The sequence below is a fragment of the Lynx rufus genome, unplaced genomic scaffold (genome assembly GCF_022079265.1).
Source record: "Lynx rufus isolate CCGP_SWC_20201006 ecotype Redwood Valley unplaced genomic scaffold, mLynRuf1.p SCAF_1, whole genome shotgun sequence".
In the NCBI taxonomy this organism is placed as follows: Eukaryota; Metazoa; Chordata; class Mammalia; order Carnivora; family Felidae; genus Lynx; species Lynx rufus.
This window is the reverse complement of record NW_025814823.1, coordinates 139692942-139719036: the sequence shown is the minus strand read 5'-3', so window position 1 is coordinate 139719036 and position 26095 is coordinate 139692942. Positions and strand designations below refer to the sequence as shown.

Here is a 26095-nt window from a genome sequence, read left to right as displayed (position 1 = left end):
TGAGAAACTGACAGGCCAGGGAAGACACATAAACAGATAAACTGCTTTTTTTCATAAGCAGGTAATTTCAATAAAATGTGGGAAGTCCAGGGATGGAAGCATGCTTTGGCTGGTTTAGGAAACCAGAGGGACTCTCACCTCAACCCAGGGAGTCCTCAGAGATTGCTAGGGTTGACTTCTGAACAGAGGCTTGAAGGTGGGTTAGGAATTAGCCATATGAAGAGGTATCCTAATTTGGGGAAATTAGGTATCCTAATCTGGGAACTGCTTGGGTAAAGGTGTAGCAGTGGGACATGACATTGTTATGTTTTGAAATGTACAGATAGTTAAGTCTTACTGAAGTGAAGTGTTAAATGGTGGAGTGGGCAGTGGATGAGCCTGGAGAGGAAGGTAGAGTGAGGTGATGTAAGGCCTCATATATCCTTAACGCCTTTGTGAGATGTTAAGTGGAGGGGCAGCATAATCAGATTTTCACTCTCCAGGATGCCCTACACGAGGGCTTTTCAAATTTTAATGCCCTTATAAAATCACTCCAGAATCCTGTTAAAGTGTGATTCCAATTCAGGAGTTCTAGGGTGGGATCTGAAATTCTGCATTTCTAGCAAGCTTGCGGGTTAAAGTTGGTATCACTTAGAGCAGAGATCGCCTTTTGCAAAGCAAGGGTATAGGGGTTAGCTTTGGCATTAAAGTAGTAACAGGCTGGGATGACGAGAACTCAACTAGGAAGAAACAGTGGGAATGGAAGGAAAAGGGCAAATTTAAGAAATCGTGAGAAAGTAATTTGGCAGGAGATGGTGGTTAATCTGATATGGAGGATGAGGGAAGAGCAGCAAGTAAGGGATGATACCCAAGTTTTTGGCTCATTTATTTATACACACAGCAATATTTGCTCTTGGTGTGCATTTCAGCTAATACATGGAGTCTGTTGACAACCGTCACAATCAAGTTCCAGAATAGTTCCATCACTCCAAACAAAACAAAACAAAACAAAACACAACACCTCTCTTGTGCTGCCCTTCTTAGTCAAGTCCTTTCACTCATTTAAATCACTATTCCTATATGTATAATACCATGGGTTTTTTTAATCTATCTGATTTCAGCCCTCTTCCCCCTATCTTTGGTTCTTAGCTTTATTATAGTGTGTCTAGGCATGGGTTTTTTTGGTATTTTTCACTGAGATTGTTGAATATATAAATTTATGTCTTTTACCAAACTTGGGAAGTTTTCTGTCATGATTTCTTTGTATATTTTTTTCTGTACCAGTATCTTTCTCCTCTTCTTCTGGGACTTTAATGGTCTACATGAATGTTAGACCTTTTGATACTGGTTCCCAGATTCCTGAAGCGGAATTAATTTTTTTTCCATTTTTTTCTCTCAGTTCTTCAAACTGTATAATTTTTATTGCTCTATATTCAGAGTTATTTACTCCTTCCTTTGGTCATCTCTATTCTGTTGTTGAGCCAATCCAGTGCATTTTTAACTTCAAATATTATCATTTTCTCTTCTAAAATGGATTCTTTTTGTAGTTTTTATTTCTCTGCTGAGAATTTCAATGTTTTCATCTATTTGATGAGGGTTTACCTTTTCTCATAGAGAATGATTGGAATAGCTGCTTTAAAGTCTTTGTCATATCATTCCAACATCTTGGTCATGGGGGTGCGGTTGGCATCTGTTAATTATCTTTTCTCTCAAGAATTAGATTTCCTGTTCTTTGTATGTTGAGTAATTGTGATTATATCCTATGTATTTTGAATCTTATGTTCTGTATTCTTGGTCCTGTTAAAACCCTCTTAAGGGTGTTGATTTTTGTTTTGACAGGTAATCAGCCTCATTAGGTTCTGACTGCACATTCTATTTTGCCTTCCTTGGGTGGTGGTTACCTCAGTCCAATTTTCAGAGTCTTTACTATGCTATTTGACTCTGACTCATGTACCACTCAGGGGTTAATCTGGAACTTGGGCAGTAGTTAATATTGTAGTTGAGTTCTCTAAATCTTTGTTATGCTTCTCTGAATCTGCTTTCTATGTGGACAGCTCAAGGTTGAGCCTAGGATTTATGTTGAATCGTATACAGAATTAGGTGATTCCCCTTTTGTTTGTTTTTTTTTCCCTACAGGAGTCTCATGCACCCTTCCTTCCCCATGCACACATGCTGGTTCCTATGACCAGAAAGCCAGATTTCTGTCAGTGTTAGCCTTCTTGCTTTAGGGCAGTCCTTGAAACTAAGGCAACCTTCATGGTGGAGTGTTAAGAGAAGAAAATAAAGGAGATGCTCTCCATACTCCTTAGTGTTTGCTTCCTCTAGCAAGAGAGACAGGCTTTCTCTTGGGTTTTAAGTGCCTAAGATGCCATGTTTGGTAACACTATATCTCTGAGGCCAAAGAAAACAAATACAACCCAGGGATTCCCCCCACCTTCTCGCATTCACAGATCCCTTTCCCTAGTCTTCTGGAGAGATAGGGGGTTTCTTCTGGAGTTTTTGCTGTCTGAGCCCACCGTGCAGCTTCAGGATTAGACTTTGGATCAAAGCTGGAGACAAATAAAGGACCAACAAAATGAAACAAACTCTGAAACTCATCCATTACAAGGTTGTTTAGATTTTGACTTCAGCCCCAATATGCCTGCTATTGTTTACTTTTCATATTACTCAGGTAGCTTTTAAGAAATACTCTACCAGAGTTTTTATTTGTAATGAATGGAGAAATAGGCTGTAGATGGTTTACTCTATCTTGTCTGGCCAATCATTTTCTTCCCCTCTAAGTCACTTAAAATGCTTCTCCGCAGTACCACACAGACATCATTTTTTCAGACCTCACAGCTCAAGGTTAAAAATTGGTGTTTTTATTGACATGGCAATATGGTCAAAGTTTAAGCATTGCTGAAGCTGAATTGCTGGACCATTGTATTTTGTTTTTCTTCATCTTCTTTGCTTGTATATGTTTTGTTTTGGCTATTTTTCATGCACAAGTTCCCAACTTTAACTGGAATGAGGGATACAGCTCCTAGTAAAGATCCCCAGGAGGCAATACGTATAGTTGTGTTCACTGTCTAAAAAAGCACTCTCTGAGAGCCTGGATTTAGTCCTAGCCTTCCCTCTGGAAACCATGTCTGAAAATGCATCCATTCCTTTTTGTGACTTGATAGGTGTTGCTACTAATCTTAGGTGAAAATTCAAGTTGCTGACTAATGAGATTTTGTTGGCTTGTGATTTGTTTTCTAAGAGGCAGGATTCATTTTTCTTATATGTGCCCTGGGAACTTTTTATCAACCCTTGTATTCTTTTACAGCCTCTGTAAGGTTAACTGCTCTATAACATGAAGGGATATATCTCAAATTAATCCTGTTGAGTACATTTATAGAACCACCTTAGATAGTTCATTGCTACATGTATTTGTATATGTGTTCAGGTCACATATCTTCTGAACACTGTAATTGCATACAGTGAAAAGCTAATTCAACATAATTACCCTGGAAGATAAGTGTTAATTTTGTCCCTCAAGACAGACCAACACTGTCTTCATGTGAATTGTGTAGATGGAAAATACTTGTTACAAAGGATATACTTGGGAAAGGGAGGAAAAGAAAGCAAAGTACAAGGAGACAAGGATTTAATAACCACATTAAATTGACTAAAGAAAGCAACATTTTGGTTAGGGTGTATATCAAAATACTGGCAACTCCATTGATTAAACACAGTGGTGCCAAGTGCTATTTTTAGAACTGTGACACTGAAAGGATATTTAATTAGATTTTTTTATGAATCAAAGCCTTGAAATGACATTAGAATTGTGCTGTTTTGATAACTTTGATAACATATAAACTTTGAACATATAAAATTGAAACTCTGATTGTCCCAAAAAATGTTACCATATTTTTAACAAAACAGTGAAAATTATTTGAGAATTTCAGATTTTGCCTGAAAGTTTTTCTTTTAATCCAGCCATCTATTTTCTCCCTCCCTTTTTTATAGTTAGTATTTGCTATTATCTCATTTTCCAATATCTTAAAATTATATTTTATTATTAAAATATGCATCTGTGGGGCACCTGGGGGGCTCAGTTCGTTGAGCATCTGACTTTGGCTCAGGTCGTAACCTCGTGGTTCATGGGTGTGAGCTCAGAGCCTGGAGCCTGCTTCAGATTCTGTGTCTCCCTCTCTCTCTGCCCCTCCCCCAGTCGTGATTTGTCTCTCTGTCTCTCTCTCAAAAATAAATGTTAAAAAAATTAGAGAAAATATGCATCTGTAATGAAGTGGTCAGTGACTTTTGGTGTATTAGCTATTAATGTAGTCTAGTAGTTTGACTAGAATTCACTTTGAAATTAATGTTCTCTTTTCAGTTATTTGTTTTAAATGTTAATTTTGAGAGAGAAAGAGAGAGAATGAGCAGGGGAGTGGCAGAGAGAGAAGGAGACACGTAATCCCAAGCAGGCTCCACATTGTCAGTGCAGAGCCCCACATGAGGCTCAGTCTCACGAACCACAAGATCATGACCTGAGCCAAAATCAGGAGTTGGACACTTGACTGACTGGGCCACCCTGGTGCCCCTATTTTATTGAGAACATGGATAAGTAATTTTTTGGCCCCCAGTCTTTTGGTTTTCCTTTTTGTATAAAAATATTCCTGACTACTCTCTTATGGAAATAGTTAAAAAAAAAAAAAAAAAAAAAGAAGACCAAAGATTTATGTTATTAGGAAATTATTTCTGAGTTATTTGCAATAATGAAAACTTAAAAACAAATGTTTTAGAATTATATAATGCTTAAATAAATTATACATCCTTGTGAGGGAGTATTATCAATATTTAATGGTTTTAGGAAGAATTTTAATAACATTGCACATGTTTAAATATAATTGTTAAGTGAAAAATGTAGTTTCTAAAACTTTATACAGATCAATCCAAACTTTGTAAAATTAATGGTTCTATAACACATTAGCCTTCATAGAAAGAAAGCTGAAAGGAAATACACCGAAGTCTTACTACAGAGAGAATTCTAGGAGATTTCTGTATTCTTATTTATAATTCCCTTTAGTGCCCACATTTTGTATAGTTTTTTTTGAATAGATAATATATTTACATGGTTCAAAACATTTTAAGTATAAAGGGTAAAAATCTCCTTCTCATCCCTATCTCCTCAGCTACTCATTTTTCTTTTCCATAGACAGCCAATATATTCGATATATTTAATCCTCCCTGAGATATTTTCTTTTCTTTTCTTTTTTTTTTGTTTATTTATTTAATTAGAGAGAGAGAGAAAGCATGCACAAGTGGGAGAGGGGTAGAGAGAGGGGGAGAGAGAATCCCAAGCAAGTTCCATGCTGTCAGTGTGGAGCCCGATGGGGGTCTTGAACTCACAAACCGTGAAATCATGACCTAAGCTAAAATCAAGAGTTGGATGCTTGAACGACTGAGCCACCCAGGGCTCCCTGCCAAGATATTTTATAAGTTATGTGTATATGTTTGAGAGCATATGTAAAATTTTTTTCTAGAAATAGAAGAACTATGTCAAAGAGTATGGGTGTTTATAATCTTAATAATTGATTTATTTGGATTTAGATCATAATTAGGAAGGCTTTCTTTCCTCTACACTTATAAAAGAATACCTCCTTTGTTTCTTTTAATACTTTTTGTTTCATTTTTAAACATTTACATTTTGATTCATGTGGCATTTTTATATGGAGTACACTGTGAAGTATGGATCCAACTAAATTATTTTCCAGATGTCCCCTTCATTGTCACAGTATTATTTTTTGAAAAATCCTATCTTTTCCTCTGATTTTAGATGCTGCCTTTTTCTTTTTTAATATTTTTTAACGTTTATTCATTTTTGAGAGACAGAGTGTGATTGGGGGTAGGGGGAGCAGAGAGAGAGGGAGACAAAGAATCCGAAACAGACTCCAGGCCCTGAGCTGTCAGCACAGAGCCTGATGCAAGGCTCAAACCCATGAACCATGAGATCATGACCTGAGCCGAAGTCAGAAGCTTAACTGACAGAGCTACCTAGGTTCCCTTCTCCCCCCTTTTTTTATTTTTTTATTTTTTTTTAAATTTTTTTTTCAACGTTTTTTATTTATTTTGGGACAGAGAGAGACAGAGCATGAACGGGGGAGGGGCAGAGAGAGAGGGAGACACAGAATCAGAAACACGCTCCAGGCTCCGAGCCATCAGCCCAGAGCCTGACGCGGGGCTCGAACTCCCGGACCGCGAGATCATGACCTGGCTGAAGTCGGACGCTTAACCGACTGCGCCACCCAGGCGCCCCTCCCCCCTTTTTTTAAAGAGAGAGTGCCCATGTGCACATGCAAGCTGGGATGGGGGGCCAGAGAGAGAGAGAGAGAGAGAGAGAGAGAGAGAGAGAGAGAGAGAAAATCTCAAGCAGGCTCCATGCTCAGCACAGAGCCCAATGCAGGGCCTAATCTCAGAACCGTAAGATCATGACCTGAGCCAAAATCAGGAGTCAGGCCTTTGACTAAGCTACTCAGATGCCCCAACCACCATTTTAATATACTAAATTTCCTATGTAGGTGAGTTTATTTAGGAGATTTTATTCTGTTTATCGGTGTGTCATTTTATGTGCTGGTTTCATTTTTAAAAAACATTTTCTTTTTTCTTTTAATTTTTTTTTAATGTTTATTTTGGGGAGACAGAGAGACAGTGCAAGCAGGGATGGGGCAGAGAGAGAGGGAGACACAGAATCTGAAGCAGGATCCAGGCTCCGAGCTGTCAGGACAGAGTCCTACACGGGGCTCGAACTCACGAAGTGCGGGATCATGCCGTGGGCCGAAGTTGGATGCTCAACCGACTGAGCCACCCAGGTGCCCCTTTAGAAACATTTTCTATCCAAAAATATTTTAATGTTCTGTAGGTTATTACCTCCTTATTGCTATTTACAAATTTTTTCCTAAGTGTTCTTATTTATTTTACCAGATGAATTTGAGGATTAGTTGTCTAGTTCAATAAAAAGTCTTGTTGGAGGGGGCACCTGGGTGGCTCAGTTGGTTAAGCATCTGGCTTCAGCTCAGGTTATGATCTCATGGTTTGTGAGTTTGAGCCCAGTGTTGGGCTGTGTGCTGACAGCTCAGAGCCTGGAACCTGCTTCGGATTCTTTGTCTCCCTCTCTCTCTATCCCTCCCCCACTCATGCTCTGTTCTCTCTCTTTCAAAAATAAACCTTAAAAAAATTTTTTTTAAGTCTTGTTGGTATTTGTATTAGTATAATGTTAAATTTATAAATTTACTGATGGAAAATTGACATCATGTTAATTTTTGCACTTTTTTTTATTAAGGTAGAATTTACATATAGGAAAATTCATTTTTTTAGTGTACAGTTCTGTGTGTTTTGACAAACACATACAAAATTGTGTAATAACCGTTACTACAGTGAAGATATAGAATAGTACCATTACCATCCAAAATTCCTTCATGCCTTTTTTGTGTAATTTTTAGATTTTAAAAATTAAAAATTTTTAAAAAATAAAATAATTCTGACTTTTAGGGACATTAAGATGAATAGATTGTTTTACTTCTTAGAAAAATGTACTAAAGTAATGGTATTATCCATATTTGAATAATGAAATTTTCAGTCCTTAGTAATGGCCAGTAGTAATTGAGCCAAAAAAGTTTTTTCTCGTTATAGTAGGAGACTATATTTGCTCTTACAGAGATGTTAGGTTAAGGACTGGAGTCCTTTACATTGTTAATTTTGCTTGTGCTGAGAACTATTAGGAAATATGGGTTTTTTTCTTTTTTTTAATGTTTATTTACTTTTGAGAGAGAGGGAGAGACAGAGTATGTGAGGGGCAGAGAGAGAGAATCCCAAGCAGGCTCTGCACTGTCAGCACAGAGCCTGACGTCGGGCTTGAACTCATGAACCGTGAGATCATGAGCTGAGCCAAAATTGAGAGTCAGACGCTTAACCAACTAAGCTACCCAGGCAATCCCTGTTTTTTTTTGTTTTGTTTTGTTTTTCTTTTAATGTTTATCCATTTACTTTTGAGAGAGAGAGTGAGTGAGCAAGAGCACAACCTGGGGAGGGACAGAGAGAGAGAGAGAGGGAGACACAGAATCTGAAGCAGGCCCCAGGCTCTGAGCTGTCAGTACAGAGCTCAACATGGGACTCAAACTCATGAATGTGAGATCATGATCTGAGCTGAAGTTGGATGCTTAATAACCATCTGAGCCACCCAGGTGCTGCAGGGGTTTTTTCTTTTTAATGGTGACTTATTTTTCTTAGTAGCCTGTTCTTTCTTCTTTATGTATGTGATGTATATTTGCAACTGGGAATGGAAAACATGAGATAGTTCTGTAAATTTTCTTACTGCTCCCCCAATTTTTTTTTTAATTTTTGCCTCCACAGTTATGTTTTACTAAGCTTTTAAAACAATGTGAGAATCCACACAGTGGTATACTATGAATTAATAAAAAGAAATAAGGAGAGTCTCTTTCCTCTAGGGCGATCAATCTACTGGGTATATTGTTAGGAAAAAAAGGAAAGTAAAGTATATAAAGAATGCTACTGCTTATTTAAGAATGGGTGAGGGCATATATACTTATATTGCTTATATTTCCAAAAACACATTGGAAGGATAAAACATACAATATTTAAAAAATGGGAAGGGAGGGAACAGGTGAGTGAAAGATAAGAATAGATGCTAGACTTCTCTAAATACATCTTATTTTGTACATTTGTTTTTGGAAAGATGTAAACAGTTTACATAATTATAAAACAAAATTAAATCACCATAAAAAAACTTTCTAAAAAGGAAAGGCAAGATTAAACAAGTGAATCTAATTGTGTATTGACTTGGTAGCATAATTACACAAAAAGGACCTGAGTGCCTTTAAAACAGAATTTAGGTGAACATACCAGACGAGATTAACTCTCAGGATATAAAGAATTGCAGAATACATTTAGGGGCGCCTGGTTGGCTCAGTCAGTTAAGTGTGGGACTCTTGATTTCTGCTCAGGTCATGATCTCACGGTTGTGAGATCGAGTCCCCATGTCAGGCTTTGCTCAGGGCATGAAACCTACTTGAGTTTCTCTCTCCCTCTTCCTCTTCCCCTCCTCTGCTGGTGCACACAATTTTCTCTCTCTCTCAAAAAAATTGCAAAGTAACATCAATAATCACACTGTTAATGATAATATTAGTATGGTGGACTTCAAGGCTCTGTGCAAAATGAGTGGTTCTGGGTCTAAGGCAAGAGATATATAAGCTGAGCGTAGAATATCTTATTCCGGGAAGCTAGGGAAGACTAGTGATGTATTAATTTGCTGAGGCTGCCATAAAAAATACCATAGACTAGGTGACTTAACTAACAGAAATTCATTTTCTTTCATCTCTAAAGGCTGGAAGTCCAGGATCAAGGTGGTGGCAGGGTTGCTTTCTCCTGAGGGCTTTCTCCTTGGCTGTAGATGGTCGCCTTCTTGCTGTGTGGTCGTACAGTCTTTGCTCTGTGTGCATTCATCCCTGGTGTCTGTCTTCTTATATGGACACCAGTCATAATAGATTAGGGCCCCACCTTCATGACCTTCTTTAACCTTAATTGCCTCCATGAGCCACTTTGAAGGGCTTCCCACTAGCTAAAAACTAGACAATTTGAGCATTGATAAGAATAATAACAGCAGTGGATTTAAATCTATGAATTCATAATGGTCTTAATATTCTGAAAACTGGTCAAGAAAGAGAAAGAAGTAAGCATTTATTTTTTCTTTCCTGTGCAAACTGTACCTAGGTAACCTGGCTGAGTAACATGGCTTGACTGTGAATGTAATGATATAGTTGATGAGTGAAAAAAAAATTTTTTTTAAGTTTATTTATTTTGAGAGAGTGAGACAGAGAACACATACAAGCTGGGGAGGGGCACAGAGAGGGAGAGAAAGAATCCCAAGCAGGCTCTGCCCTGTTAGCGGAGAGCCTGACTCAGGGCTCAGACTCATGAACCATGGGATCATGACCTGAGCCAAGATTAAGAATTGGTCACTCAACTGACTGAGCCACCCAGGTGCCCTATGAAAAATTTTCTTTTAACATGTAACAATGGCCGTTAATAAATGAAGAAAGTGGCAAAGTAGAATAACCACCATTTTATATAGGTCTAATAAGATAATGAATAGACCTAGGCAGTGTTCATAAGTGGCCACTAAGAAGAGTGACAACCACACTGTTGAGCAAGTTGCTAATCATCATGAGTAGAAATGCAGATACTTTTTTTTTTTTAAGTTTATTTATTTATTTTGAGAGAGTGCATAAGTGTGCACAAGCTGGGGAGGGGCAGAGAGAGAGGGAAAGAGAGAGAATCCCAAGCAGGCTTTGCATTGTCTGTCCAGAGCCCAGTGGGGGGCTTGAACTCATGAAACCATGAGATCATGACCTGAACCAAAATCAGGAATTGGACACTTAACTGCCTAAGCCACCCAGGCTCCCCAGAAATGCAGACACTTCTGCCTTATCCATTTTTCTATCAGGATCACCAAGGAAAACAAAATGCAGTCAAGCACTGACTGAACACTTTACTCACATTGAGAAGAAGCACAAGATCAGCTTCAATAGTAGGCATTGGTCCCCCATAGCAAGCAGTCACTCTGCAGTTGATGCAGAGAGATTGGGCTGCATACACCCGTCTTGTGCCAAAGAATGACTTCATCTTGTCCCCACAGAGGACAAATGTAGTAGTGGGGTTTGCCAGGTGCCATATGACACATACAATTACACAATAAAAGAGTACACACTGAGTGTGAAACAGGGCAAGGTATTCCCACATAAGGTCATAAATCCAACACACGCTGGGAAACACTTTCTTAGTAAGAAAGTGTTCCATGCCGAAAGCTGAGAGGGAGTTGAAAGACTATACAGGAGACTACCTTCTCAACAGTACTTTATTATCTCCTATAGGAAGTATACACATGCACCCCACCCCCATTTGAACTTGAATCAGGTCAAACTTCTAGCTCTAATAGCCAGTTTATATGAAATATACGGGATAGAGGAACCCGTTACATGACATGCATTTAGAAAATTCAAAATGTGGGAAACTGCAGGAAAAAACTATTTTTTTCCAACTAATAAATTGTAGTGGGATGGGGATAATTATGGATTCAAAGAGAGACTTAGACATAGCAACCAAATGCAATGTTTGCACCTTGTTTGGATCCTCTTTTGAACAAAACAACTAAAAAGAGACAGTTGGAGAAATGTGATTACAATCCATTTAGTTTTCCATTGGTGTATAACAACTTGAAACAATAAACATTATCTTGTAGTTTCTGTGGGTCAGGAGTCCAGGAGTGTCTTAATTGGGTCATCAGGCTCAGGGACTCACAGGGCTGCATTCATCTGAAATCTTCATGAGAAGAATTCACTTCCTGCATAGTGATTCTTAAGATTCACTTCCTCTCTGATGGTTGACTCCCTTAGTTTCTTGCTAAATAGGGTTCTCCACAGAGCATTTCACAACATGACAAGCTGACATCCATGAGAAGGAATAAGCAAGAGAATAAAAGAGGGAGAGCAAGATGAAAGGCAGTGTCTTTTTGTAACCTAATCTCAAAAATAACATCCCAACACATTTGCTATATTGTGTTCATTAGAAGACTTTCTGCATCTAGTCTGTACTCACAGCGGGGCACAGGGCATAAATACCAGGAGACATTTCAGAGGCTGCTTACTGAAGACTATAAATATAGTAATATTAAGGAATTTTTGGCTTTAGAAAGTAAGGTAATTATGGTTATTTTTTAAAGTTGCGATTATTGTGGTAATGCTTGAAAAGAGTTCATATCTTTTAGGGTTCCATACTGAAATATTTCCAGCTGAAATAGAATAAGAGGCCTAGGGCTTGTTTCAAAATAATCTAGTGAGAGACTGGCAGGAATAGAGAGGATGGCAGAAGGATTATAGAAGAAACAAGATTGTCTGTGTACTGATAATTGTTGGACCTAGACGATAAGTGTACTTTTACCTCTTTTATTGCTTTTATTTTTCATTTTCATTTAAAAGGTGAAAAGCAAAATGAAATAAGTAAGTGAATGACAAAAGAATGCCTTTAGTACCAAATTATATGTTCATGCCTTGGTACACTGTTACATTTTTAGATTTTGGAAAGATTTTTTTTAATTTTATTTTTTATTGTGGGTAAAAAAAATTATATATATATATATATATATATATAATAAAATTTACCATTCTAACCATTTTTAAGCATACATTTCAGTGACATTAAGTATGTTCACATTGTTGTGCAACCATCACTGCCCTCTGACGTCAGAACTTTTTTCATTTTCCCAAACTAACACTCTGTATCCCTTAAACACTAACTCCCCATTCCTACCTGCTTCCAGTCCTTGGCAACCACCATTCTACTTTGTCACTATGGATCTGACCACTCTAGCTATCTCATATAACTGGAGTCATATAATATTGGTACATTTGTATCTGGCTTATTTCACTTAGTATAATGTTTTTACGGTCTGTTTCTGTTATAGCATGTGTCAATATTTTCTTTCTTTTTAAGGCTGAATAATATTCCATTTTATGTACATACCACATTTTGTTTATCCACTCATATCTGTTGATGAACACTTGGGTTGCTTTTACCTTTTAGCTGCTGTGACTAATGCTTCTCTGAACATGAGTGTACAGGTATCTTTTTAGATCCTTGGTTTCAGTTGTTTTGTGGACATACCCAGAAATGGAATCACTAGATCAAATTGTGGTTATAGATCTCTTTTTTGAGGAACAACCATACTGTTTTCCACAATGGTTGTACCATTTTCCATTCCCATCAGCAATGCCCAGGATTTCCAATTTCTCTCTATCCTTGCTAACACTTGTTATTTTCTGTTTTATTTTTGTTGTTTTGTTTTGGTTTGTTTATAACCATCCTAATGGATGTGACGTGGTATCTCACTGTGGTTTTGATTTGCATTTTCCTAATTAGTAGGGTTGAGGATCTTTTCATGTTCTTATTAGCCATTTGTATATCTTCTTTGCGTAAATTTCTTTTCAAGTCCTTTGCCTATTTTTGAATTCTGTAAGGGTGTTTTTAAATGGAAAAGATAAACACTTAAGTCTGCCTACTAGCACACTTGCCATGGTGTATCATTGCTGTTTTTAGTTTTGTATTCATCATTATAAATGAAGCTTCTTGAGGCATGGACTGTTTGTCTTCTCTCTGTTACCTTGGTGCTGCCTAGAACATAGTAAGAAGTGAATCCAAAAATTAAAGGAATTCTGTCATTTTGTGTTCTGAAAACATATACCCAAATTTAACCCTGGGATTTTAATCTCACAGTTTCTGTGGTATAGAGAAATGTGAAAGAGAAAACCTACCAGCACTGTTCCCTTAAATCATCTAATTTCATCTCATTCAAAAACTACTCCCTTCATTCCTTACTCCCAAGTACTCAGAAATAATGGGGTATTTGTAAAAATGAGCATGACCATATGAATAAGTATTTTTCATCTTGTATAAGTTTTTTTTTTTTTTTAATTTTTTTTTTCAACGTTTATTTATTTTTGGGACAGAGAGAGACACAGCATGAATGGGGGAGGGGCAGAGAGAGAGGGAGACACAGAATTGGAAACAGGCTCCAGGCTCTGAGCCATCAGCTCAGAGCCCGACGCGGGGCTCGAACCCACGGACCGCGAGATCGTGACCTGGCTGAAGTCGGACGCTTAACCGACTGCGCCACCCAGGCGCCCCATTCTTGTATAAGTTTTTAATTAAAGCATACATTACTAAAAAATACTTTGGTACAGATATTAACAGTGGTGTAACTAAGAATTTTAGCAAGTTTAGGTATAATTAATAATTACAGTTAAATTGTTAGTCTACATTTAGGAAACATAACAATCTGTATCTTCTTTTTTGGTATTTGAAAGGTTGCTCTTTGATGAAGACACATCTCTTAGATCTGAGTTCAGTCTCCATCCTGGTATAAGTGGAAGGTGCAAAGGTGAGAAATAATTTTTTTCACTAAGTAGTCACTTTAATTTCCAAAGTGTTAATATTCTACTAACTTATCCTTTTATAGTTAGTTTTGTTTTTAACTTTACACAGAATTAGTTTCTTATACTCATCTGTAATAGACCCTGAGGTCTATTAAGATCTATTACTATAACAATAGCAAGGGGAATTCTAACTTCAGGAAGATGTTCATGGCTCCTAAAGGGGACTACAGAGATATGCAAATGATACCCAGATATCTCTTCTCCTTGCAAAAATTTCCAGTTTAACCATACTACTTGCATATTTGCAGAAGTGAATAGTACTTTTTAATAACCAGTCTGAGGCACTTGGGTGGCTCAGTCGGTTAAGCGTCCAACTTCATCTCAGGTCATGATCTCACATTTGTGGGTTCAAGCCCCACGTTGGGCTCTGTGCTGACAGCTTGGAGCCTGGAGCCTGCTTCAGATCCTGTGTCTCCCCCTCTCTCTGTCCCTCCCCCACTCGCACTCTGTGTGTGTGTGTCTCTCTCTCTCTTTCTCTCTCAAAAATAAAATAAACATTAAAAAAGATTTTTTTAAATAACCAATCTGATTATTTCAGGCTGAAATTAAGGTCCAAATATCCTTGGTTTATTTATATATATTAAATTTTTAAATTTGAGTACAGTTGACACACATTGTCACATTAGTTTCATGTGTACAACATAGTGATTTAACTTTTGTATAGGTTATGCTAGGCTCACCACAGTGTTAGCTACCATCTGTAACATACATTATTGCAATATCATTGACTGCGTTCCCTATTCTATGCCTTTTATTCCTGTGACTTATTCATCCCATAACTGGAAATCTGTATCTTCCATTCTCTTTCACCATTTTTTTCCATTCCTCCCACCCCTTTCCCTTCTGGCAATCATCAGTTTCTTCTCTGTATTTACAGGTCAGATTCACCTTTTCTGTGTGTATTTATTTGTTTTGTTTTTTAGACTCCACATATGAGTGAAACCATATGGTATTTGTCTTTCCTAGTCTGACTTATTATACACTATTAGCAAAGTAGCAGAAAGAAACTAAGAAAACAATCCTATTTACAACTACAGCAAAAAGAGTAAAATACCTAGGAGTAAATTTAACCAAGGAGATGAAAGAATTATACTCTGGAATCACACAAACAAATGGAAAGATACTCCATGCTCATGGATTGGAAGAATTAATATTGTTAAAACACCCGTATGATCCAAAGACATCTACAGATTCAGTGAATCCCTATCAAAATACCAACAACATTTTTTCACAGAACTGGAACAAATTATACTAAAATTTTTATGGAACCACAAAAGAGCTCAAATAGCCAAAGAAGTCTTGAGAAAGAAGAACAAAGCTGGAGGTATCACAATCCCAGATTTCAAGATACACGGCAAAGCTGTAGTAATCAAAACAGGATGGGTACCGGCACAAAAGATTACTGCAGCGGAATAGAGAACCCAGAAATAAACCTACACTTATGAGGCCAATTAAACTATGACAAATTAGGAAGAATATGCCGTGGGAAAAAGATAGTCTTTTCTATGCAATGGGGAAAAGATAGTCTTTTCAATAAATGGTGCTGGGAAAACTAGACAGCTATAAGCAGAACAATGAAATTAGACCAGTTTCTTACACCATATGCAGAAATAAATTCAAATGAATTAAAGACATATATGAGACTTGAAACCATAAAAATTCTAGAAGAGAACACAGGTATCAGCCCTAGCAACATTTTTCTAGCTAGTTGTCTCCTAAGGTAACGGAGATAAAAACAAAAATAAACTGTTAGGACTACATCAAAAGAAACCATCAACAAAACAAAAAGGCAACCCACGGAACTGGAAAAAATATTTGCAAATGCTATCTCTGATAAGGCGTTAATTTACAAAATATATAAAGAACTTAAACAACTCAACACCTAAAAGAGCAAATAACCCAAGTAAAAAATGGGCAGAGGACTCGAACTGACATTTTTAAAAAAGAAGACATACAGATGGCCAACAGACGTATGTCTTTTGGTAAGTATCGCTAATCATCAGGGAAATGCAAGTCAGAATCACAATGAGATTTTACCTTAGACCTGTCAGAATAGCTAAAATCAAAACAACAAGAAATAACAAGTGTTGGTGAGGATATAGCGAAAAAGCAACCCTTGTGCACTACTGGTAGGAATGTAAATTGGTACAACCACAATGGAAAACAGTGTGAGGTTCCTCAAAAAATTAAAAATAGTAATGCCATATGACCCAATAATTCCACTACTGGACATTCACCCAAAGAAAATAAAAGCCCTAATTTTATTTATTTATTTATTTTTTTTAAAATTTTTTTTTTTCAACGTTTATTTATTTTTGGGACAGAGAGAGACAGAGCATGAACAGGGGAGGGGCAGAGAGAGAGGGAGACACAGAATCGGAAACAGGCTCCAGGCTCTGAGCCATCAGCCCAGAGCCCGACGCGGGGCTCGAACTCACGGACTGCGAGATCGTGACCTGGCTGAAGTCGGACGCTTAACCGACTGCGCCACCCAGGCGCCCCAAGCCCTAATTTTAAAAGACATATGTACCCTTATACTTATTACAGCATTATTTATAGTAGCCAGGATATGAAGTAACCTAAGTGTTCATTGATAGAAAAATGGATAAAGGAGTTGTGGTATATATACACAGCAGAGCAGTACACAGCTATAAGAAAGAAAGCTCATACCAGTTGCAACATGTGGATGGTCCTAGAGGGGATTATGCAAAGTGAAATAAGTCAGACTGAAAAAGACAAATACAATATTGGTTTCATTGATATGTAGTACATATATATTTTTTATTTTTTTTTTTAATATATGAAATTTATTGTCAAATTGGTTTCCATACAACACCCAGTGCTCATCCCAAAAGGTGCCCTCCTCAATACCCATCACCCTCCCTCTCCTCCCTCCCACCCCCCATCAACCCTCAGTTTGTTCTCAGTTTTTAACAGTCTCTTATGCTTTGGCTCTCTCCCACTCTAACCTCTTTTTTTTTTTTTTCTTTTTTCCTCCCCCTCCCCCATGGGTTCCTGTTAAGTTTCTCAGGATCCACATAAGAGTGAAACCATATGGTATCTGTCTTTCTCTGTATGGCTTATTTCACTTAGCATCACACTCTCCAGTTCCATCCACGTTGCTACAAAAGGCCATATTTCATTTTTTCTCATTGCCACGTAGTATTCCATTGTGTATATAAACCACAATTTCTTTATCCATTCGTCAGTTGTAGTACATATATTTTTAAAAAATACCTTTCACCTACCACTTTTCTATACTTCCTGGGTCCACTTCTAGGTTTGTTTGTTTGTTTGTTTTAGAGAGAAAGCACACATGTGAGCATGGGAAAGGCAGAGGGAGAGAATCTTAAGCAGGCTCCATGCCCAGAACGGAGGCCATTGCGGGGCTCAATCTTACAACTGTGAGAGGATGACCTGATCCGAAATCAAGAGTTGGTCGCTTAACCAACTGAGCCACCCAGGCACCTTCTAGGTCAATTTAAATACTTCTAGAAAAATTCGTCACCAATCGTCACTGTTCAAAAAGAGCAATTCTGCAGTAGCTGTTTAAGTGGTAGGTTATTTTCTTCTGTGCTTTCTTCTTGTGAACCATTTTTAATTTTTATGGATATCTGAAAATAGGTATGGAAAAGAAGAAAAGTTTCTTTTTTAAAAATTTTTTTTTTTTTCAACGTTTATTTATTTTTGGGACAGAGAGAGACAGAGCATGAATGGGGGAGGGGCAGAGCGAGAGGGAGACACAGAATAGGAAACAGGCTCCAGGCTCCGAGCCATCAGCCCAGAGCCTGACGCGGGGCTCGAACTCACGGACCGCGAGATCGTGACCTGGCTGAAGTCGGACGCTTAACCGACTGCGCCACCCAGGCGCCCCTTAAGTTTCTTTTTTTAAAATGTTATTTAAGAGAGAGAGAGATAGAGCACATGCAAGCCAGTGGGGGAGGCAGAGAGAGAGAGGGAGAGAGAGAATTCCAAGCAGGCTCCATGCTATCAGCCCAGAGCCTGATGCAGGGCTCAGTCCCACAAACTATGAGATCATGACATGAGCTGAGGCCAAGAGTTGGGCACTTAATCTATTGAGCCCTCCAGGCACCCTGCCACTGTTTAAAATACCATTATTGTGGGGGCAGATACATTGTAGGGCATATATATATATATATATATATATATATATATACACATATGTCTTTCCACTTTTTTTGTTTCTTTGATCTCTTTGGCTCTTTTTACTGCTGTGCCATCACTGCATTATTTTATCAACCTTGGTTTTAAGTACATTTCTGTATCTGGTAGGGAAGATACCTTCCCACAGAGAGTAGCTGGCCATAGCATTCATCCTGAGCTCCTTGGTACAAACAGCAAGCTCAGTGAAGTGTGAGACCCACTGAGAGCTTCCAGTGTACCCTCTTCAATCTTTTTGTTGGATTTGCTCTGAGCTGGGTGGTTTTCTGAGATTCTGATGGAAGAAATCCAAATAGTTACTTCTGAAGGAGCCCCTCCTTTTCCTTTGTTGAGTGACATACTGTTTACCAATGTTTGGTTTCCCTTTTTTATTTATTTATTTATTTTTTTTATTTTTTTGTTTTTTTTTAAATTTTTTTTTTTTCAACGTTTATTTATTTTTGGGACAGAGAGAGACAGAGCATGAACGGGGGAGGGGCAGAGAGAGAGGGAGACACAGAATCGGAAACAGGCTCCAGGCTCTGAGCCATCAGCCCAGAGCCTGACGCGGGGCTCGAACTCACAGACCACGAGATCGTGACCTGGCTGAAGTCGGACGCTTAACCGACTGCGCCACCCAGGCGCCCCTGGTTTCCCTTTTTTAAAAAAATGTTTATTTCAAGAAAGAGACTGGATCCATGCACGTGCATGTGAGTACAGAAGTGGGAAAGGGGCAGAGAGAGAGAGAGAGAGAATCCCAATCAGGCTCTGTGTTGTCAGCACAGAGCCCAACGTGGGGCTTGATCCCACAAACCACGAGATCATGACCTGAACTCTGGCTCAAGAGTCAGATGCTCAACCAACTGATCATTCAGGCACCTCTGGTTTCCCTTTAATACATTCTCATTTTGATCCTTGGTGGGCATATTTCATTTTTTCTCATTGCTGCTTCAGATTTTATTTAAAAAAAAAAAAAAACTCCTTTGTTTGGATTCTTTTCAGGAACTAAGAAGAGAAGAAAAGTTAAAATAGGAGCTCAATTTCCCATCTTAAAAACACAAAACTCTGACTGTTGTTGTATTTTATACTAGCATTACAAGTTTTTAAAAATGACCTAAAATGAAATTTTAAAAAAAGAAAATACTCCTTCTAGTGGGGCTTAAGTCTGTATATTGTCCTTACTTATCCTTTGCATTCATTCATCCTGAAACAATAAATATCAAGTGTTGTTTTATTCCAGTGTAGTATATATGTTTCTTTGAAATTAATAACTTAAAAACTTTGATATACAGAAGTGGCAGTTAGGAAATTACAATTCACAAAATAAATTTAAATGACATTTTGTAGTTTCTATAAAATCATAGAGCTGCTGCCAAAGCAGAGCAATGAGACTATTTTCAAAGGATTTATGATTGTTTCATTCTAGGCAAACTTTCTCCTGAGATTCAACTTGGGTTTAAACTGAGAGATAATCCCCAAGAGCAAATGAGTAAAAGTAAGATAATGCCTCTTAATGACAAGGCAGTCTTTCAGGTAGGTAGCATGTTGATTAAATACATACTTATTACAAATTGGAAATGCTATCTCAAAGAGTGACAAATTACTAATGATTAATTCTTTTTGTCTGTTATTTTCTTTCTTTCTTCCCTTGCTCAGTTTTTTACCATTTCTTAGCCAGTCATTCTGTTTCTTTGTTGTAACTTTGGTGAAAGCCTTATTTATTTATTTATTTATTTTTATTAAAAAAATTTTTTTTTAACATTTATTTATTAATGAGAGAGAGAGAGCATGAGCAGGGGAGGGGCCGAGAGATGGGGAGACACAGAATCTGAAGCAGGCTCCAGGTTCTGAGCTGTCAGCACAGAGCCCGATGCAGGGCTCAAACTCACAAACCACGAGATCATAACCTGAGCCAAAGTCGGACGCTCAACCGACGTCGGACGCTCAACCGACAGAGCCACCCAGGCGCCGCAAGTCTTTTTTTTTTAAAGGGGGATGTTGAAAATGTCTCATTTCTTCCTCTCTTTACTTTCCTTATCTATCTCTCTTTCATGTGGAACTTCTGGGTATATACCCAGAAAGTGAAAGCAGTGACTCCAAAATATATTTGTACATCCATGTTCACTGAAACATTATTCAAGTAGCCAAAAGGTGATAGTAGCACAAGCATCCGTCAACAGTTGAGTGGATAAACAAAATGTGGTACATACATAAAGTGGAATTAAAAAAGAAGGAGATAGTGATTCATGGTACAGCATGGGTGAACCTTGAAGACATTATGATAAGTGAAATAAGTTCAGACACAAAAGGACAAATATTATATGGTTCCTTTTATATTAGGTACTTAGTTTCAGAGCGACAGAAAGTAAAAGGGTAGGTACCAGGGGTTGGGAGAGGGGTGAATGGGGAGTTAGTACTTCATAGGTATCGAGTTTCAGTTGGAAAAGATGAAAAAGTACTCTAGCTGGATGTTGATGATGGTTGTACAACAGTGTGCACAAAATGCCACAGAACTGTATGTATAAAATGGTTATGATGGTGAATTTTGTTACATATATATTTTACCACAACAAAAAATGCTAAGAAACAGTAACATAAGATTATTTTAAATGTTAAATTTTTAGTTCTTGTATTAGCATTTATCATTTAGAAACAAAATCTTCCCCCCCGCCCCCAGCAACCTCAAGATGAAATGGAACAAAGTCAAGCTCTATTCCAGTAAGTATATTAATTTCTGGCTTTGTTATATTGTAGATTTTTTTTGTAATTTTACACACTAAAACAAGTCTTCATTTTCTCAGAGTTTTAGAATTATTGTATTTTTTTTAAATGGTTGTCCCTTTAAAAAATAAAATAAAATAAAAACAGAGAGGGAGGCTAACCATAAGAGACTCTTAATTATAGAGAACAAACTGAGGCTTGACGGAGGGAGGTGGGTGGGGAGATGGCCTAAATGGGTGATGGGCATTAAGGAGGGCACTTGTTGGGATGAGCACTGGGTGTTATATGTAAGTGGTGAATCACTTAGATCTACTCCTGAAAGTGTACTCCTGAAAGTGTACTACACTGTACATTAACTAACTTGAATTTAAAAAAAATCTTGGAAGGGGCGCCTGGGTGGCTCAGTCGGTTAAGCAGCCGACCTCAGCTCAGGTCATGATCTCGTGGTCCGTGAGTTCGAGCCCCGCGTTGGGCTCTGTGCTGATAGCTCAGAGCCTGGAGCCTGTTTTAGATTCTGTGTCTCCCTCTCTCTGACCCTCCCCCGTTCATGCTCTGTCTCTCTCTGTCTCGAAAATAAATAAACGTTAAAAAAAAAAATTTAAAAATAAATAAAATCTTGGAAGAAAAACAAATGCCCCTTTAGCAGCATAAGTGTTATTTACAAATATTATAGATAAGTTTCATTTCATGAGGATTGGTTCATATTAAGTTGATTCTCTATTAATGTTATTTAAAAAGTAAATTTATAACAAGACATGAAGGAAGAATTTGTAGACCTTATTGAAATTAGACTTTGTAGAATTATTGTATTTTAAAAGGCTTTATCCTTTCAGTTTTTTTTTGAACAATGGTTCGCATGGCACCTGGGTGGCTCAGTCAGTTAAGCATCAGACTGTGGCTCAGGTTATGATCTCACAGTTGGTGAGTTCGAGCCCTGCATCAGGCTCTCTGCTGTCAGCTCGGAGTCCACTCTGTCTCCCTGTCTCTGCCCCTCCTCCACTTGTTGTCTCTCTCCCTCAAAACTAAATAAACATATAAAAAAAAAACAAAAAAAACAAAAAACGGTTCTCAAAGTATGGTCTGCAGACCCCTTCAGAGTCCTTGAGACTTTTTCTAGAGGGTCTGTGAGATCAAAACTATTTTCATGGGAACCTGGGTGGCTCAGTTGGTTGAACATCTGACTCTTGATTTCAGCTGAGGTCATGATCTCATGGTTCCTGAGATTGAGTCCTGCATCAGGCTCCACACTGAAGCTCCGAGCCTGCTTGGGATTCTCTTTTTCTTCACTTCTCTTATCTCTTCCCCTGATTGTGCTCTCTCTCGCTCTCTCTCTCTCTCTCTCTCTCTCTCTCAAAAGAAATAAACTTAAAAAAATTTTTTAAAAAGGCATTTTCATAATAATACTAACACATTATTTGCCTCTTTCATAGTATTGACATTTGCACATACAGTGCTAAAGTAAGTAGTGGGTAAAATGCTGGAGCCTTAGTAAGAATCAGGGCAGTGGCACCCATTAGTATTAGTAGTCACTGTAATTTTCACTCCCATGAACTAGCATTTAAAAAAGAAAAGGAAGAAAACACCCAGCTTCACTTAATGCATTTGATGAAGCAGAAAGGTTATTGTTTTTTTGAATTCCTACCCTTGAATATATATCTTCTTGATGTGCTGTGCAATGATGGGAAAGTATGCTTAAGTACTTCTGTGCATACTGAAGCATGATAGCTGTCTTAAGAACACTTGTGCATTTGTTTGAGTTATAAACATTGTAAGAAAATTAGCTCACTTTTTCTTTGAACTTGGAAGAATAATTGACAGACAAAATAACATTCATACTTGGGTGTATGGCAGACATGGTCTTGAAAATGAATGAAGTAAGCCAGTCACTTCAAGGAAAAGCTTATGATATTTGTTGCCAATGAAAAAGTTCTAGCTTTCAAGTGAAAATTAGAGGTTAGGAAAACTTATTTTTACCACCTCAACCTTGATGGCTTCCCAGTACTTATAATTTTCCAGTGAGATCAGTGGTAATATTTATAAAAGTGATCTTTCTGATTTTTAATAATCTGTCAGTATAAGGAAGATCTGCATAACTCAGTGAATTCGTATTTTCTAAAAGACAAATGCATAATGTCACAAAATCACATGCAGGTGAAAGATCCATTCAAAGTGCAAATAGACCAATGGGTTATAATGTGACAGAATACAAAAAGTTCATTGGTGTTTCAATTTCTACATTTCCAGTTCACCTGTAAAGTTATTCCTTTTAGAGTTTTGGTGTGATACTAGAGTTATCCAAAAAGACTACTAAAATACTCCTTCCTTTTCCAAGTGCATACCTGTATGAGGCCAGATTTTTGTTATATACTTCAAATAAAACAGTATTTGTATGGTGGGGCCCCTGGGTGTCTCAGTTGGTTGAGTGTTTGACGCTTGATTTCGGCTCAGATCATAATTCCAGGGTCATGGCAAGCCCCAGGTCAGGCTCTGTGCTGAGCATGGAGCCTATTTGAGACATTCTCTCTCCCTCTCTCTCTCTCCCTCCCTCCCTGTCTCTCTCTCTCTCTCTCTCTCCCCCTTGCCCCTTTCCTCCCCACCCCCAGATCTCTCTCTCTCTCAAAACAAAGAACTAAAAAAACAATGCTTGGCAAAAAATTGAATGCAGTAGCGGATAATGAGATGACAACTGGCTTATATGAAGCCATAATTTTTTCAAAATGTTAAATAATGCCACATTTTCATTTTGAAAAATATAATAAATTTTCATAAAATTATATTAACGTTACTGGATTATTATTGTTATTGTTATTTTTGTTTATTTTTAATTTTATTTTTTTATGTTAATTCCAGTATAGTTAACATATGGTGTTATATTAGTTTCAGGTATATGATGTAGTGATTCAGCAATTCTGTATCTTACTCAGTGCTCATCGTGATAAATGTGCTTTCACTGTTATTTTTAAGTTAATGATTATTTTTTAAAATTTCTCTATTTTAAATTATACATAAATATAAGTATATATTTTAAATATATATTATATATAAAATAATTATATAAATATATTTACAAATAAATATAAAATTATAAAAATTATATTAAATAAATATAATATATTGCACATAAATAAAAGCCATTTGAGTTTCTCAGTAATTTTTAAGAGTGTAAAGGAGACCAAAGAACAAAAAGTTTGAGAACCACCCTATTAAAATAACTCTATTATTGAATATATTAGCCCTGTAAGTTCATCTACAGAAATGGAGGAAGAAAGAAGACTAGGTAAGGCTAACACAGCATCCATGCCCTAGAGACCCATTGTTAACATTTTGGTACATTTTATTTTAGGCTTTTTTATAGTTTTACTTCTGTTTATATTTTTTTGCAAAATTAGAGTCATTCTATAATTTTTTGTTTCCTTTTTAAAAATTTTTAGTAATTATCAAATTATTTTCTTATGTGATTAATATTATTTAAAAACATGAATTTTGGTGACCTCCCAATATTTCACTGTATAACTTGACTGTATACTAATAATGCATTTAATTATTTCTCTGTTAGACATGTACATTATTTGCTCTGTTACTTAATATAAATAACTATTTTTTAATAATTTAGTTGAAAGTTTGCTCTATTTTCAGACTTATGTCTTAAATTCTCCTTTGTAATTAAGGAAAAACATTCAGTCGTTGACTCAGACTATGATTTTATTTTGTTTTAAGTCAGCTTGTTCTTCTCAAAGAATCACATTTTACGGGAAAAAAATCAACATTCATTCCTATTTGCCTCATAGAAATTATTCTGTATGAGCAGCTTCAGTTCCATTTTCAAGGTAGCGTATATTGATCACTTCTGTTTTTAGACAGGAGAGAGTGTTCAATTAATTATTCTTGCTTAGGCTTCAAGTAACCATACCTGATGTGTAAAACTTCTCTCAAAACAGCTGGAACAAGAGGGTTTTGTTCTTTTTTTAAGAGAGATATCTTGATTGCCTTTGTGTAGTAAATTAGATTAAGGAAAAAATAATTAACTGACTGCTTTTCTTCAGTCAACTTTTAATTATCCCAGGGCAGATGATAAAATTGCAGGGTAGCATGACTCCTATTTTGCTTTCAATCTCTTTCCATCAATATTTCATATGTGTTCTTTGCCTACTGTGAAATACAAGATATTATAAATATCTGAGAATTTTCTCATTAGTGACTTTCACTTACATTTAAAACTATAATGACAAGCTTTCAGTGTATTGTAGGATTTCGATAACCGAGATACATAAACCAGGACCAATTTTTCTCCCCCACTATCCCTATTTGGTACTGTCATCCCAAAGTGACTTCTACATCTAAATGTAAGGTTATCATGTTTACACTCCTGAACTTCACCATTAAGTTTTCAGCTTGTTCATTTTTGTAAATACTTGAAGTGTAAATGTTAGCAAATTGGTAGTAATTGTAAAAGTAATTAAAATGATGGAGCAAAAAAAATCATGCAATTTTGAAATTCCTTTAAAAATTTTTTTTTTTCAACGTTTATTTATTTTTTGGGGGACAGAGAGAGACAGAGCATGAACGGGGGAGGGGCAGAGAGAGAGGGAGACACAGAATCGGAAACAGGCTCCAGGCCCTGAGCCATCAGCCCAGAGCCTGATGCGGGGCTCGAACTCACGGACCGCGAGATCGTGACCTGGCTGAAGTCGGACGCTTAACCGACTGCGCCACCCAGGCGCCCCTTGAAATTCCTTTAAATGAAAAAAAAAAGTTTAAATTGTATTTGAATGAGAAAGTGTTCTTTTCTTAACGTTTCAAAATTTGTATCTATTTATTAATTGATTGATTTTTTAGGCATAGAAAAAGTTTTCCAGTGGTCACTAAATCATTTCCCCAGGCTGAACTTTCACTGAACCACCGAAGCATTCAAGGTATGTTTTTATGGGTAGAGTCATACAAAGTAAATTTTTCTTTGCCTAAAAATAGAAGGCTTAGTTAGATATGGATTTATTTGCGTTAATGGCTCTCAGAAGGCCAAATGAGTAGGAAGTTAAAAGTGGGAAATGCAAGACATTTGGCCTTCTGAAAGCCACGCATGCCATATGATGCTGTTGCTATCTATGCATTCTTACCACCACCCTCACTGAACTTCTGAGTTGCAAGCCTTTAAAAGTGCCATGGGCACCAGGATTTTGACTTCATGGTTTTTCTTGCTGCATGAAGCT

At 37.2% G+C, this 26095-nt stretch overlaps 1 protein-coding gene across 1 annotated transcript in view; it reads left to right on the top strand.

Moving 5' to 3' along the window:
- The window catches only part of ANKRD31 (ankyrin repeat domain 31), a 138123-nt gene that overhangs the window by 764 nt on the left and 111264 nt on the right, over nt 1-26095 (top strand). Inside the window, exons 2-5 of the mRNA XM_047087997.1 lie at nt 13878-13951; nt 19594-19700; nt 20845-20885; nt 25725-25801. Of these exons, the coding sequence (XP_046943953.1) occupies nt 13878-13951; nt 19594-19700; nt 20845-20885; nt 25725-25801 (299 nt within the window). The remainder of the gene's footprint in view (nt 1-13877; nt 13952-19593; nt 19701-20844; nt 20886-25724; nt 25802-26095) is intronic.